At 39.4% G+C, this 16,352-nt stretch overlaps 1 protein-coding gene across 1 annotated transcript in view; it reads left to right on the forward strand.

Annotated features, from left to right (window-relative positions):
* PRKCA (protein kinase C alpha) overlaps nt 1-16,352 on the forward strand; it is a 225,258-nt gene that overhangs the window by 149,118 nt on the left and 59,788 nt on the right. The window contains exons 6-8 of the mRNA XM_083355467.1: nt 12,611-12,767; nt 12,861-12,995; nt 13,542-13,704. Of these exons, the coding sequence (XP_083211593.1) occupies nt 12,611-12,767; nt 12,861-12,995; nt 13,542-13,704 (455 nt within the window). The remainder of the gene's footprint in view (nt 1-12,610; nt 12,768-12,860; nt 12,996-13,541; nt 13,705-16,352) is intronic.

Raw genomic sequence — 16,352 nt, forward strand, 5'->3', positions numbered from 1 at the left:
GGTAGCTTGGTTTCCTTTCAACTTCAGTGACAAGCAGCCCATGGAAATGAAAGCTAAGCTTTCTGTGGACTTTCTTTTATTTTATTTTATTTTTATTTTATTTCCATTTATATCCCGCCCTTCTCCGAAGACTCAAGGCGGCTTACAAGCTTAGCAGTAGCCTTCATTCTATGTATATGCCTGCTTGTTAGGGCTTTCACACATCCCCCAAGCGGCATTATTACAAAGTCAACTTAATTGCCCCCAACAATCTGGGTCCTCATTTTTTAAAAATTCCATTTATATCCCGCCCTTCTCCGAAGACTCAGGGCGGCTTACAAGCTTAGCAGTAGCCTTCATTCTATGTATATGCCTGCTTGTTAGGGCTTTCACACACACCCCCAAGCGGCATTATTACAAAGTCAGCTTAATTGCCCCCAACAATCTGGGTCCTCATTTTACCTACCTGGGAAGGATGGAAGGCTGAGTCAACCTTGAGCCTGGTGGGACTCGAACCTGCACTAATTGCAGGCAGCTGGTGTTACTTAAGGAGGCATTAGCCCACTGCTCCACCAAGGCTCTTTTCAAATTAGGAAAGGCAAAAAAATATTAGATCTATTTTTATTCATAGGTCATTGGCAATATAATTGACACTGAATTTAGTAGGCCACTATCTGTAATATTTCTAGCATTTTCTGTGACAAAGTTATTATGTTCATGGCAAATTTCCCACAAGAATGAAATCAGAAATCTCTTCCTTTTAGTGTGTGTAGTATCATAGAGACAGTTGGCTGGTTCAGGGAGTTGAAGTCCACATATTTTCAAACTGACAAGGTTGAGAAACACTGACGTGAGACACAAAAGAATCTGGTAGGAAAATCTATCTTAACAAAACTTGCTGGCCTGATATTTCAAGAGAACTGCCAATGGTAGATGCTGTTTTCTCTATTCTCATAGCCCTGGATAGCTGAGGGAGAGGAAAATTATGGGGGAGCTCTCCTCACAACATGAGGTGGAAGGAAGCATGATATTCTTAGCCTGGGAAGATGTAGGAGTGTCAGTATTCTGAATCATCTTCCGGAAAGTGGTATTGAGTTACCTCTAATTTTTGCTGATCTTAGGGCTTAATTTAGTGTTACCCAGGGCAGAATTCTGTAGGAGTCTGAATCAGACTTCCAGTTGCTCTTAAAATGCATTGTGCTAAATAAATAAATAAAGTAGGCCTTACTTTGCCAGATGCCCTGAAGGTAGAAAAGCCAGTTAAGCTGATACAAAACTGACAGTGTCACATAAGCCTTGAAGCACTGACGGAATTACTATCCACCTCCACTCTGCTGCTAGCTTTTCTCTATTGTATGCTTCTCCTCCTCCTCCTCCTCCTCCTGTCTCCTAATTAACTCTTTTGATTTGTCATGCTAAAAGAGAGGACATGACCTGCTTTTATAGCAAATTGGAAGAAAGGAGTGTGGGTTTGTTTTGTTTTTTTGGTTAGTTGGTGGGCTGTTGCCTATTAACAGTACTATGTCCTCCCTTTTTTCCTTCCTTGATTCTTCACAATCATCTGTGACAGGGGTGGAGATTTTCTCCTTCTCATAAAATAGTAGACTCTGAGACCCAATAAATGAAGCTGAATGAGGGGTGAATAGCAGAATAATATGGCTAGAAGGGACCTTGGAAGTCTTCTAGCCCCAACCCCCTGCTCAAGCAGGAGACTCAGTCTATACCATTTCAGACAAATGGCTGTCCAATCTCTTCTTAAAAACCTCCAGTGATGGAGCACCCACAACTTCTGGAGGCAAGCTGTTCCACTGGTTGATTGTTCTCACTGTCAGGAAATTTCTCCTTGGTTCTAGGCTGGATCTCTCCTTGATAAGTTTTTGCCCATTACTCCTTGTCCTGTCCTCAGGTGTTTTAGAGAACAGCCTGACCTCCCTCTACTGTGTGACAATCCCTCAAATATTGAAAGATTGCTATTATATCATCCCCTAGTTCTTCTCTTTGGTAGACTAGACATACCGAGTTCCTGCGACCATTCATGGTATGTTTTAGCCTCCAGCTCTCTAATCATCTTTGTTGCTCTTCTTTGCACTCTTTCTAGAATCTCAACTTATTTTTTGTATCGTGGTGGCCAGAACTGACACAGCATTTCAAATGCAGTCTTACAAAACAGCATAAAGAAGTACTGACACGTCATGTGATTTTGATAGTATCCCTCTGTTGATGCAGTCTAGGATTGCATTGGCTTTTGGGGCAGCTGCAGCACATTGCTGGGCTCATACGTAAGTGGTTTTCCACTAGGACTTCTAAATCCCTAGATCACAGTGACTGCTGTTGAGCCAGGTACCATATGTTCTATACCTCTGCATTTGGTTTTTCTTGCCTAAGTATAAAACTGTACTTTTCTCACCACTGAAATGCACTTTGTTGGATAGGGCCCAGTTTTGAACTCTGTCAAGAGCCTTCTGGATCTTGAACCTATCTGCTAAACTGTTGGCTATTCCTTCCAACTGGCTATTCCTGCCAGTTTAGCACTGTCTGCAAAGTTGATGAGTTCCCCTTCTATACCTTGATCTGAACCATTTATGAAGATGTTGAAGAATGCTGGAGTTAAGACAGAACCTTGGTGTACCCCTGCATGCTTCCCTCCATGTACATGTACTTCCACTGAGGACTACATGTTGAATGAAGTTTGACAGACAGTTACAAATCCATCTGGATTTTTCTATTCCACATTTTTTTATGCCTTACTGAAGTCCAAGCATACAATGTCCACAATATTTCGCTGGGCCACTAATTTAGTCACTTTGTCAAAGAATGCAATAAGATTTGTTTGGCATGATCTGTTTTTGACGAACCAATGTTGGCTTCTAGTAATAACTTTGCTTGTTGAAGGGAAGTTTTTCACACAGTGCTACTGAATTATGGAAGTCATTGTCAGCCTATGATAAAACAATAGCTATTAGCTTGGATGTTTTTGACAAATTCTTATTTGTGTAAGTTTGTCAATGGCTACTAATCAAGATTGTTATATGGTGCTTGGAGGAACAACAATAGGAGGAAGCAATTGCCTTCACATCTTGCTTGTGGTGCTTTCCTACACATGTCTTGTAGATAAATAATCTGTGCTAAATATGTTTCTGTCAAATCCAGCATGTAAATTTGCCATTGTTTTTAATTCTAGCATTTAGTCCTAGTACATAAAACAAAGTCTGGTATTCATAAGTTAGGTTGAAAATTCAATACAATTTTTTGTATTGAAGGTCTCCAAATGAGGGACTGCAACTTATTGTGTGTTTTAGAAAGAAGGATTCTCTTCAGGATATTAGTTCCTCCTGCCTTCCCCCCCCCCCGCCAAAAAAAATCACCAGATTAATGTTTTAAGGCATGTCATCTATTTCACTGTTTTTACCTTCATGTATGCTCTTGCGCTTTTTTTTCCATAATGGAGAGCATACATGGACATTTTCAGAAGGTGAGAGTTACGCTAAAAATTTAGTTCTATGCCTCTAGGCTTCCCCAGAAAATGGAATCTTATGAATTGTGAAAGAACTTCTGAATTTAAACTTTGGAGCAAGACAAACTATTAGTTGATTTATTATTTCTTCAGGCAGGGCCTACAAGAAGGCAGTCAATCGTGGGGAAAAGTTATCCATATTTTACTGATAGCGCATTCTACAAAGTATATTGAGGGGATATACACATTTTTCATGCCTTGATTTCTGAAACAGTAATAAATCTCTGTGGTTAGAATAGGGTAGAACTGGAAAATATTTTCCCTTTTTTTAAAAGATTTTTTTTAATCCCTGTATTATTTTTTATGAATAGTTCAGGGTAGCAAACATACCTAATACTCCTTCCTCCTCCTATTTTCCCCACAACAACAACCCTGTAAGGTGAGCTGAGTTGAGAGAGAGTGACTGGCTCAAAGTCACCCAGCTGGCTTTCATGTCTAAAGCAAAACTAGAACTCCCAGCCTTCTGTTTTTTAGCCTGTGCCTTAATCACTACACCAAAGCATTTTCTTTTTCTGTTTCAAATATAGTATAATAAAGTTACAGCAATGTCATTATGTTACGTATTAAACTTATTTTCAGAGAAATGAATCACTGTTCTCTACCTTACAGTATAGAGCATGGGTGAAATAGAAACTTTTTAATGCTCTGTGGTTATTACAGAATTACGCCTCAGGAGTCAAAACCTGAGAATATAATCAAGAGCTATTGCTCCTGAGAGACACATTAAAATAACTTCAGTGGACTGAGAATCATAATGTATTACAACACCTCAAGGTGTAGAAGGGCATTGAGCATGATGAAACTTAATGCTATAGGAAAAATACAGTCTTCCTAATTTATTTTGCTGATGATTGGGTAACTCTGTGGCAAGTAAAATGAGAAAATGCTTCCTCAACCTTGCATCCTTAGACACCTCAGTGGAATAGTTTTGGATTTCTTGTTTTCCATATGAGGAAAGTATTACACTTTCTCTTAAAAGTGTATTCTCCTCAGTGCAGGTTTAACAACTGGAGACGCTGATTTCTGCTCTGTGTTACATGAATTGCACTAGAGACTGGAGTCAGTCTTAGCTTATCTCAATGCAGATGTGATTACTACAGATATTTTCTATATGATATATGAACAAAAGAAGCTCAGAACAGTACATGCAAGGGAGTGGAGGGGGTCTTGGACATTGTAAAACAATGAAACAACAATAGGCACAGTGTTCTCCAGGTGTACAGGGCCATTTTTCATCTGTCACAGTTGGCCCAGCCAATAGCAAAAGATGGTGGGAATTTTAACCCAAAAGTTCTGAAGAATATCAGCTTGCATGCCCATGTAATAAACTTAGTATTTAGACTTGGTTGAGGACTTGATTTCTTGGCCATCCTATTCCAGGATCTGAGGCATGTAGCATTACAATATATCTGGAACAAAACAAGTGGAAATTTTTGTTGTTGTTACTTGCAAAGTCATGTCTGACCCATCATGACCCCATGGACAACGTTCCTCCAGGCCTTCCTGTCCTCTACCATTTTCTGGAGTTCATTTAAGCTCATGCCTACTGCTTCAGTGACTTCATCCAGCCACCTCATTCTCTGTCGTCCCCTTCTTCTCTTGCCCTCAACCTTTCCCAGCATTAGGCTCTTCTCCAGTGAGTCTTTCCCTCTCATTAGGTAGCCAAAGTATTTGAGTTTCAACTTCAGGATCTGGCCTTCTAAAGAGCAGTCAGGATTGATCTCCTCTATGACTGATCAGTTTGATCGCCTTGCTGTCCAAGGGACTCACAGGAGTCTTCTCCAGCACCATAGTTCAAAGGCCTCAATTCTTTGGCGCTCAGCCTTTCTTATGGTCCAACTTTCACTGCCATACATTGCAACTGGGAAGACCATAGCCTTGACTATACACACTTTTGTTGGCAGGGTGATGTCTCGGCTTTTTAGTGTGCTGTCTAGATTTGCCATGGCTTTCCTCACCAGGAGAAAATTTAATTTCTTGGCTGCAGTCCCCATCTGTGGTGATCTTGGAGCCCAGGAAAATAAAATCTGTCACTACCCCCATTTCTTCCCCATCTATTTGCCAGGAATTGAGAGGGCCGGATGCCATGATCTTCGTTTTCTTAATGTTAAGAGTTGGAAATTATCAGCCAGCAAATTTCCCAAACTAATTTGCAGCTGACTCAGACTGCTTCCAAAAGCAGGTACTGATTACGGCTTTGCTTTCAAAATTTATGTTTTACTTGATGCATGAATGTTAGTGTCCAGCCTTTTATTATGAAAGAAAAAAGCTGCCGCTTCTGACCTCTCTTGACCTATCTCATTCAAGACAGGTTGCTATCAAAGAGGCAGACTGCAGAAGGGGTAGTCCTTTCTAATTGGTATTCTTTCCAATCACCATCACCAAAAAGGGGAAATAATAAACCTTGATCAGCTAAATAGAAAGAAGATATCAGAGTGCTAATTATGTAGACAAAAGTACAAATAGAACAGATCTTATAAAACAAAGGCAAGGAAAGCATTTGACTTTTTCTTTCAGCAGCCTGTGTTTTAACCTGCAAATTTCTACAATGTGTCTTGAACAATCTCTCTCTCTCTCTCTCTCTCTCTCTCTCTCTCTCTCTCTCTCTCTCTCTCTCTCTCTCTCTCTCTCTCTCTCTCTCTCTCTCTCCTTATTTCTTGTGCCATTCAGTGCCATGAGAAATAAAATAGAAATACTTTGTTTGCAGTTCCAGGGTGCTGCCTATCAGTGTAGATTCCTAGATTACAGAGTGTGTACCCCAGCCCCATCTTTGTTACTACAACAAGGATACAGTGTTTTGGGTCTTTCATGAAAACTAATTTTGTACCTCAGTAACTCATAGATATAATATCTATTAATTTTAAACTAGGATTTCCATTTGTAAAATATATAGCATATGGATAACCACTTTGCCAAAACTGCTGGTCAGGAATCAACAGGAGAGAAATTTCCTCCTTCATAGGTTATGGAGAAAGTAGCTTCAGGTGGGAGCTACTTGAGAGAAACAATTAAATATAGCAAATGAAGGGAAGGGAAACATGTTCAGCTATGAAAATTCTTACTTGGTCTTTTTTCTCTAAGCATTTAATTAATCCCACCTTTATTATTTTTATAAATAACACAAGTCGGTGAACATACCTAATATTTCCTTATTCTCCTATTTTCCCCACGACAACAATCCTGCATGATGTGTTGGGCTGAGAAAGAGTGACTGACCCAAAGTCACCCAGCAGCTTTCACACCTAAGGCAGGACCCTGATGATTGGTTTAATGTCAACCAGTTGCTTTTTCATGCTTAAGATAGGACTAGAACTGATTGTCTTCTGGTTTCTAGACCGGCACCTTAACCACTAGACCAAACTGACTCTCATTACTCCCCATGTACAAACCTACTGTTTGAGCTGAATCATGAAGTATAAATATTTTATTTAATGTGTGAGGGCAGCAATATATCCCTGTAATTGGGGAGAAGCTGTGTTTCTCAGTGGCAACATAGATGGACATTAAGTGGAGCTTCTAGACAGAATTAGGAAGGAGAAAACTAGTTGACTCTGGACACAATTAGCCAGAAGAAGATTATTTTCTTTTGTGCACACTAAGAATTTTCAATTAAGAGAATCAGATTTGCCTGCACCACATGACCTATTTTGAGGGTAGAAGTCTTGGAGATACACTTTTGAAACAGACCATTTGAAATGAACATGTAAGATTAAACCTTCCTATGTGCTCTACATATTCTTCAATCCTTCCCTGTGCAGGTTTTAGCATCTTCCCTCTATCTGTGCTCCTAGACCTAGATCCTTCTCCAGTTAATATTACCTATACACCTATCAGCTTTATTAACTCAATTTTTTGTGGGAGCTTTTGCTTTTGCCACCAACAAATAGTAGTCCTCCTTTTAATATTGATTTGTTTGTATTTCAGCTGTGAAAATAACTGCCATAAATATTTATGACCTTACAGAACCATTCTGATTCCTCTCCCCAACACCCAAGTGAGATTTTGACATGTACAACAGATTGGCTTCTGAACCTGTCACCATTCCTCACTCTATCAAATCTGTGGTTGGTGTCACAATGTCAGTGTTTTAAAAATCTATTTTTAATTGATGCCAAAACTTCTTTGAGTTAGATCTGTGCTTAAACAAATGAGCACTACTGTCTTAATCTAAAAATTATGGGTTTTTTTCCTTTGACTTTAAACACTTTTCTTCATTATTATTTTTGTACTCTTATCTCCTCATTCTTAAGACTTGGTTCTTCTCCTTTTACAGTGGAAGATAATTTTGGCCCACATTTGTAATACTGACCACATTCATACACCAGACTAAATGGTATTAGGGCTTATGAACGAGCAGCAGAGTGACACAGTTGCCAATGTCCAAATGAATCAAGTCATACAGACCAGGGATTCTAGTTTATTTCATGAAGAACTAGTAAAGAGAAATGGAAAAGAAAACTTTTGGAACAGCCAGCAGACTCTGCAATACATATTTAGTACTAAGTTGTGGCGTTGTTTCTTTCAAACCCCATGAATGGACTCATTGTGGAAGCTTAGCCAAGTACTGACAAAGGTTCCATTACTAAACAATAGTCAGTAGTTATTCATTATTTTTAGAATATATATAAATGCAGTGGCAAAAATGCCATAATGTAAGCCGCCCTGAGTCTTCGGAGAAGGGCGGGATATAAATGGAATTAAAATAAAATAAAATAAAAATAATATAATCTTTAAAAATGGCTCGTGGTTAGAACGCTAAGTCAGAAGACCATTGAGAGGTCAATGGCTCAGCAGTTCAAAACCCAAGAGTGAGCCATGTGACGGAATGAGCTTCCATCAATATGTCCCAGGTCTTGCCAAACTAGTAGTTGGAAAGCATGCAAATGCAAGTAGATAAATAGGTACCACTTTATTGGAAAATACCAGGGACATGAAAGGAGTGCCATCGGGTATTCCCTGGACAACGGTGATGTCACTAGCTAATCCTTTCAATCCGGAAGCACCTTGGTAGGTGCTTCCGACACAAAACGAAGTAGTAATATAATTTGGAGCTACAAAGCAAGTATCAGTGACTTTGAATAGTTAACTATTCAATTTATCCTTAATTGGATTAGGTACCAGCTTTTTTATCCCCTCAACATGTTGAAGAGGCTAGCAGATATGTGAAAGTGTTGAGTATGCAGTTCTTGTTCTTATATTTGAAATAGTTGTTCCTGGGTATATGATTTATTGGTAAGAAGACGTATTGGTGCTATATTTCATTTTTGGTTAACAGTGTTTCTAGTTCAGCACTGTAATAATGCCCAAGTAGTCATAAAATATAACAGTATGTTTTTGAAAAATTCAAATGTATTTTAATGAGAATAATACAATGCAGTTAAATTATAGATATACTCTTTTATAATTGGATTGCAGACAGAAAAGGAAAATAATTACATTGGTTGACATCAATCCTACATGCATGCATTTTGTCCCAATCTGAACTAACAGTTCTATTAAAATAAGATAATGGGGGGGGGAGCTTTGGAGTGAGAAGGCACTGATCTTCCACGTGTCATGAAATGAAAATTATTTATGGAAGGATAGTGAATTGTGGTAATCCAAAAGTCAATGAACTATACCTCCCATCATATTCCAGCCATCACATTCAACAATTAAATATGGAAGTTATAGTTCAACTTTTGGGGTTCTCTAATCTCTCAACATTCTTGCAGGAACTAGTCCCATTTGTCTGTCTGTCTATCTGTCTGTCTGTCTATCTATCTAGATATTGGGATATGGATGGATATATAGATACATATTTAACATTCATCCCCAGCTGAAAAATTAAATGTTATTCTAGTTAACCTATCATTCAAATAAATAACCTGTTTTCCACTTATTTATTCACTTTTTATGCATTTGGATTTTGCAAAAAAGTAACTTTATTCTACCTAAATGCTGGTTTTCTTCAGCCCATGTTACAAGGTAGAGGTTTTTTAGTGCCAGATTTAACATTATAGAAACTAAAATGATTCAACTGACCTTTTACTGAACAATTATGCACATTTCACTGGTTGTTTTGGTGACATGGCCAGAGATTCTGAGCCTTTTGCTCTTCGTTGTTTATTATTTCTGATAACAAAGGCAGTACTGTGTTGCTGTAACTCCCACCACAATCATTCCTTTATTTTCAGAAAGGAAAATGGGTCATGTTCTCAGAAGCTGTCTGGAAAAATGTTCTGACTTGCAATTTATAGCTAAGTTATTTCTGCATTGGTGGCCAAATTTAAAGTTTACAGAATGTTTTGTTGTGCAATGTTTATCTAGCAAGTTTGCCTAAGTTCTATTTTTTTTAATCTTTAGATGTTAAAGTAAGTTAAGAGGCATGAGCTAAAAAAACCTACCTGCATCATATACTGTATTCTCTCTCTCTCTCTCTCTCTCTCTCTCTCTCTCTCTCTCTCTCTCTCTCTCTCTCTCTCCTCTCTCTCTCTCTCTCTCTCTCTCTCTCTCTCTCTCTCTCTCTCTCTCTCTGTTTTTCTTTATTGATCTTGTGGATAAATAAATAAGGGGGTTTTATTATTGTTTATTAAATTTATATGTTGCCCATCTCATGGCTTACAGTGTAAAATATTCCTCCTGTCAGACCTGCCCCAGTCAGATCCCTTCGGAAAAAAGACCCTCAACTGTGTTTGGTTGAAGTTATAGGTTCTTTTACTAAAGGTTGCTAGCTGCAGTAAAGCCAAGCTAGAACTAAGGTTCCTGCGCAAAAGGTTTCAAACTTTTCCCCTTCATCCCAGATCTCCCCCCTTGACCAGTTCGTCTTCAGCCAATAGCAAGCTGTATGAATGTTTTAAAGAGCCCCTCAGGATGTTTGGAGCTAGTTTCTTGCGTCCTTGCTCTCTGTCAAGCTGTCATCTCCCCTCCCTTTTCCCCACCTATGACCCATGCATGTTTATTTCCCACTTGTTCTTCTCCTGCCCCCTGAAGCTGATGGCAGGATGCCAGCAAGGCATGAAGCCAAAGATGGCAGAGCTGACATCTCCGTTACTCCCAGAGAAGCCTTGACTAGATCAAATATAGTTCTGCCACAGGAAGAACTTGCATGTGTGAAGAGTACTTTTTTAAAAAAATTATTCCTCTCTTTTTTTTTTAATTTGGAAAAAAAGAGTGTTATTTTCAGCAAATAAAACTTCTCCAACCTGAATAAAAGCCAGTTCATTCTCTGTTTTGGTTGGACCGGAAAGATTATTAAAATCAAGACAAAATTCAGAGAACCATCTGGTTCCTGGTCTTCCCAGATTAGCTTGGAGGTCTGCTTTGAGTTTCACTGGGCACAAATTGTCAGTTGTTACTGCTTCAAGAAAAATAAGAGGGTGTGTTAAAATTACTTTTGTAGAGATTAAAAGATTTTGATAATTATAACTCTGCAGCAAGGATGGGTAGATAACACGCCTATTTTACCTTCCCGGAAGCCCAAGATCAGGCTGTCAACTTGTTCTGGCAAAATGGTCAAATTTTATTGAGATTTTTGTTTGTATTTGTTTGTTTAGTGGATTCCCCGGGGGTTTTTTTCAGCTTAATTAGAATGCTGATAAGCCATCAGTATGATTGTGTTCTCTTTTGAACAAATGTAAGCTGAACATTCTGTACTGAAAACAGATGGATCAACTCAGGAATGGAAAGCCCGGCATAATGGTGACTATTTCAACGGCAAAATTAGAATCCCTATTTGTACTGATCCAGTACAAGTAATTCTCGACTTAGGACCACAACTGAGCCCCAAATTTCTGTTGCTAAGTGAGACATTGGTTAAGTGAGTTTTGCCTCATTTTATGACCTTTTTTCCACAGCTGTTAAGCAAATCACTGCAGTTAAGTGAAACATAAGGATCATAAAGTGAATCTGGCTTCCCCTATTGATTTTGCTGATCAGTAGCCAGTTGAAAAGGTTACAAATGGTGATCACATGACCATGGGACAGTGCAGCTGTCATAAATACATGCTGGTTGCCAACCACCCAAAATTTTAATCACATGACCCTGGGCATGCTCCAACAGTCAATAAGTGTGAAAAAAGGTCATAAGTCACTTTTTCCAGTATTGTTGTAACTTCAAATGGTCACTAAACAAAAGAACTGATATGTTCCCTGTTTAACAGCTGAGCCATCTTATTTTATATCAATGGAAGCTTTTGGACTTTGTTATTGCTAGCATCAGTAGCTCTCTGAGAAGATTTACACTAGCTTAGTTGGACTGTAAGAAACTGCACTTTTGCCAGTTCAGCCAACATTGCCACCACAAAGTGTTTTGGGAACAGGAAATGGAAGGTCCTAGCACAGTGGTGGCAAACCTATGGCACGCGTGCCAGAAGGGGCACTCAGAGCCCTCTCTGTGGGCATGCATGCCATTGCCCCAGCCCCGCCTCCCCCTGTGGCCCCCTCACCAGCAGCTCCCCCAGAGGAGAGTCGCCCCCCCCGGGCACCGCCCATGCAGAGCTGCACATCCAAGGACATGGCAGCTGGGCAGCGGGGACAAGTCTCCGCCCTTGAGCCCCATTGCGTGCAGATGATGCTGCGGGGCATGGGTGGAGGGCGTGGCTACCATGGTACTGCAGGGCCACCTGGGCAATCTACTGCGGCAGGCCATGGAGGCGGTAGGTGGCCCTGCGGGTGGGCGGGGTGGGAGCAGGGCAGGGGTGGGGCAGGGCAGGGGCGGGCGAGGCAGGTGAGGGCGGGGCGGGTTTTGGGCACTCAAAAAGGTTTGCCATCACTGTCCTAGCATATCATACTAAATCCTTTTTCTTCTCTTTACTTTTTCTCAAATGAATGACATATCTAATAACATTTTGCTGCTTGTTTTTAATATTTAATGTAGGAATATGGCACAAGGTTGTGTTGAATGTGTTACAGTAGAGGTCTTTATTTCCCACCTTTATTGGGTTTTTTTTTTAAAAAAAAACTAAGGCAGTGAACACCCCTAATACCCCCTTCCTTCTCCTGTTTGTCTTGCAACAACAACCCCCCCCCCCCCCCGTGAGGTAGATTGAACAGAAGGAGAGGGACTGGTCCAAAGTCACCCAGCTGGCTTATTTTTATAATATTTACAACTTACTTAACTATTTTGTATATTTGCAGTCCGGGATGCAAGAAATCTAATCCCTATGGATCCTAATGGACTCTCAGACCCGTATGTTAAACTGAAACTTATTCCAGATCCTAAGAATGAAAGTAAACAGAAGACAAAAACCATCCGCTCGACACTCAATCCACACTGGAATGAGTCCTTCACATTGTAAGTTTCCTTTGGATACTTTGCTTAGCCCTATTACAGTGACATTTTGTTGTATGAATGCCTAAATGTGGTAACTTATTTTTCTGTTCATAGTAAATTAAAGCCCACAGACAAAGACAGAAGATTATCTGTGGAAGTCTGGGATTGGGATCGAACCACCAGGAATGACTTCATGGGATCTCTTTCTTTTGGGGTGTCGGAACTGATGAAGTCACCAGCTTGTGGGTGGTAAGAAATCTTTGTAACCTTTGACTATTTAATATATTAACCATAAATCCTATTCAATTCTTGAAATGCTTTTTCACGGTGTCAGTTAGATAGTTATAGAATGTGTAATTATCAGCTCATAAGAATTGGAAAGCAGAAAAGTTGCTGAGTTTTAAAATAATACTTCAGTCAGTAACTTGCTTTGATGCAGAAACAGCATCTTTTTTTTCCCAGTTGGTTCCCCAAAGGGTAAAATAATCCAAGGCAATAATACAACCTTGGTTTCTCCGGAAGGGATGAAGCAGCCTTCATATCAGCTGCCTATTTAGCATCCTCTATGCTAATTTCTTACTGTAGGCAAATGCTGCACTTTTTAAGATTATTTACCATCATTTTATTAAGGAGAGCCTGTTTGGCCTCAGTAAATTTAGAATACTAAGACTGTGCACTGCTTCCTATTTTTGGTCTTTTCTTCTGAAAAAAATGGCCTGCGTTCAAATAGTAAGACTAAAATCCATTAAACAATCCTTTTTATGTATCTCAAATTATTTTCCTCATATTGTTCAGGTATAAATTACTTAACGAGGAAGAAGGCGAGTATTATAATGTGCCGATACCAGAAGCTGATGACGATGGAAATGTAGAACTCAGACAGAAGTTTGAGGTGAGAACATATTATTGGAGTCAATATAAGGAGTATTCCTGTCATGTCATAAGAGTGTTTAGAGAAGTATATAAGGGTCTGTTTAGGAGTCCATTCTCGCATCTCAGAAGTTTTTTCTGTAGAAATACTACCTAAAAAATAAACATTTCAACACCTTTGGTCCCATTAGGTAACACTGTTCTTTGATATCCAGCAATTTGCCATGATTCTATTACTTTCAGTATGTTGATAACTCACATTTAATATCAATATAAATTTCAGCACCTTTCATATTCACTTTTTAAAAATTACACTTAAGTAGTAAGTATGCATTCAGATTTGCAAAAAGATGTGACATGTAGAGGTTTGTGTCAGTTTCTGCTCATTTGCGAATTCATTTGCCCCGGAGAGCCTAAATTTCACTTTCAACTGCAGTCTATGGAACCCAATCAAGTGTGTCGTAAACATTATTTTTCAATCAACTGGACAAGTTTGACTTTAGTTTACTTTGGGGTACGTGCACCAAACATGTAAATACTTAGTCACTACACTTGTTTTTGATTTAAATTAATGCTGTTCTAATTAATGTTTAATTAATCTGACTTACTACCAATTTTCAACTTGCGGCACTCTCATTCTAGCACTCTGTATTCGTGTTTCACAGCTCAGAGTTGCTGAGTTGTGGGGTCATTTCACTGAACATTTGTACCTGGAATGGAAGCAGGCATGCAAAGATGTGTACGACTCAAATTTTTCCTCCGCAGCCCTCACCCCCACCCCAACCTGCTCTGTTTGATTGTTCAGTCAGTGTTGCTAGTTCTTCTGATAGTGGTAGTCCTTGACCTATCTTCACAATTGGAATCAGAATTTTGTTGCTGATCCAGGTGGCTGTTAAGTGGGTTGCACTTGACTTTATGACCTTCTGCCATGGTTGTTAAATGAATCACTGCTGTTGTTAAGTGAATCACATGATGGGTAAGCAGATCCTGCTTCCCCCATTAACGTTGCTTGTCTCAAGCCAGCTGGGAAGGCTGCAGATTGTGATCATATGACCCTGGGACACTGGTCCCTTCCAACCTCTTTCTGTATTCTGGTGGCTGGCTTTGATCTCAAACCAGGTATGTCTGGTAAAGCACCAATGTTTCAGGTGTGAAACCAGAAGCCAACAGAGGAGCCTAAACCTGCATAGAAAAGCAAATTCGGGGCTTCCTGAAGAAGCTGAACCTATTTTTTTTAATGTAACATTTAATTTCTTGTTGAAAGACAATTGGTTTTAGAGGACTTTATATACGTAACAATTTTTAGTACAGATCTCTTCAGGGAAATATACATCCTAGCAGGTCAACTAATTCAAGCACAATACTTGAAGAGAAATCAATGCGACTCATTGTTGTGACCTGCAGTTTGAATTAAAAAAATAAATAAATGTTGCTGTTAAATAATAACGCTGAAAACAAATGGCAAAATATGCAAATTGCACAATAGAGTCTCCTGACTTCCTAATGTTGAACGATGTGCTTAAGGACTGCTTATTTTAAAGTTAAAACACAATATTACTTGGGAATATTGTCAACTCTAGAAGAATATAACACTGATTGACATAACTACTCAAATTTGAAACTGGTATTGATCATTTAGGGGGACAGGTGTAACTATACATTTTAACCATGATTCCTGTCTGGATATGAGAAAGTGAAAAAAACCCTTTTAGGCATATTTTAAATCAGACATGTCAAACTCGCAACGTCACGTGATGTCGCACAATGTATCGGGACAGTCTTGCCATTGCCGGCAATGGGGTGGGTGTGGCTTCTGGATGACACAGCTGGCCCTTGGGCCGGGAGTTTGATACCCCTGTTTTAAATGTAGATAAATGCAGTGTGGTTTACTGAAACCTAAATGCAAAAAGAAAAACAGAAAAAGTAAATGTTAATAGCAAAACATAAGCAGCACTTCCGAGTTCGCATGACCTACAGTTAAAAAAGGTTATTTTTATTTAGAAAATCTTGTATATGTATTTTATTGGTCTATGTTTGATTTTCACGTTTTTTTTTGTTTTTTTTAAATTCCATTTATATCCCGCCCTTCTCCGAAGACTCAGGGCGGCTTACAGGCTTAGCAGTAGCCTTCATTCTATGTATATGCCTGCTTATTAGGGCTTTCACACACACCCCAAGCGGCATTACTACAAAGTCAGCTTAATTGCCCCCAACAATCTGGGTCCTCATTTTACCTACCTGGGAAGGATGGAAGGCTGAGTCAACCTTGAGCCTGGTGGGACTCGAACCTGCACTAATTGCAGGCAGCTGGTGTTACTTAAGGAGGCATTAGCCCACTGCTCCACCAAGGCCTTCCTTCCTTCCTTCTGGCTTGTAGTGAATAATCATGGCAGCTTTTGCAAAGGGTACTTAATAGCTTGATTTTGTATTAAGGAACAAACCAAGGAATGCAAGAAGATGGACCTACTAGCAGGTTTCTCTAGAGACAGATTAATCTCTAGATTATTTTTTAAACTATTATTTCTTCCCACTGTATGGCATCATGAACTTGCTGGAAGCTCACCATTCCTAGGCAATTTTGAAAGATAAAAGAATTTCCTTTCTAGTCTGCATTTTTAAGGTACTCTGGAATAGCAGCTGGAATAGTATGTTTGCTCCCAAAGTTCACTGCAAATACTGTTTTGTTCTTTTAAGTCCCCTCCCCCTCCTTCTTTTAGCCAATTGATACATTAGGCT

Source organism: Vipera ursinii, assembly GCF_947247035.1.
Source record: "Vipera ursinii genome assembly, chromosome: 2".
NCBI lineage: Eukaryota > Metazoa > Chordata > Lepidosauria > Squamata > Viperidae > Vipera > Vipera ursinii.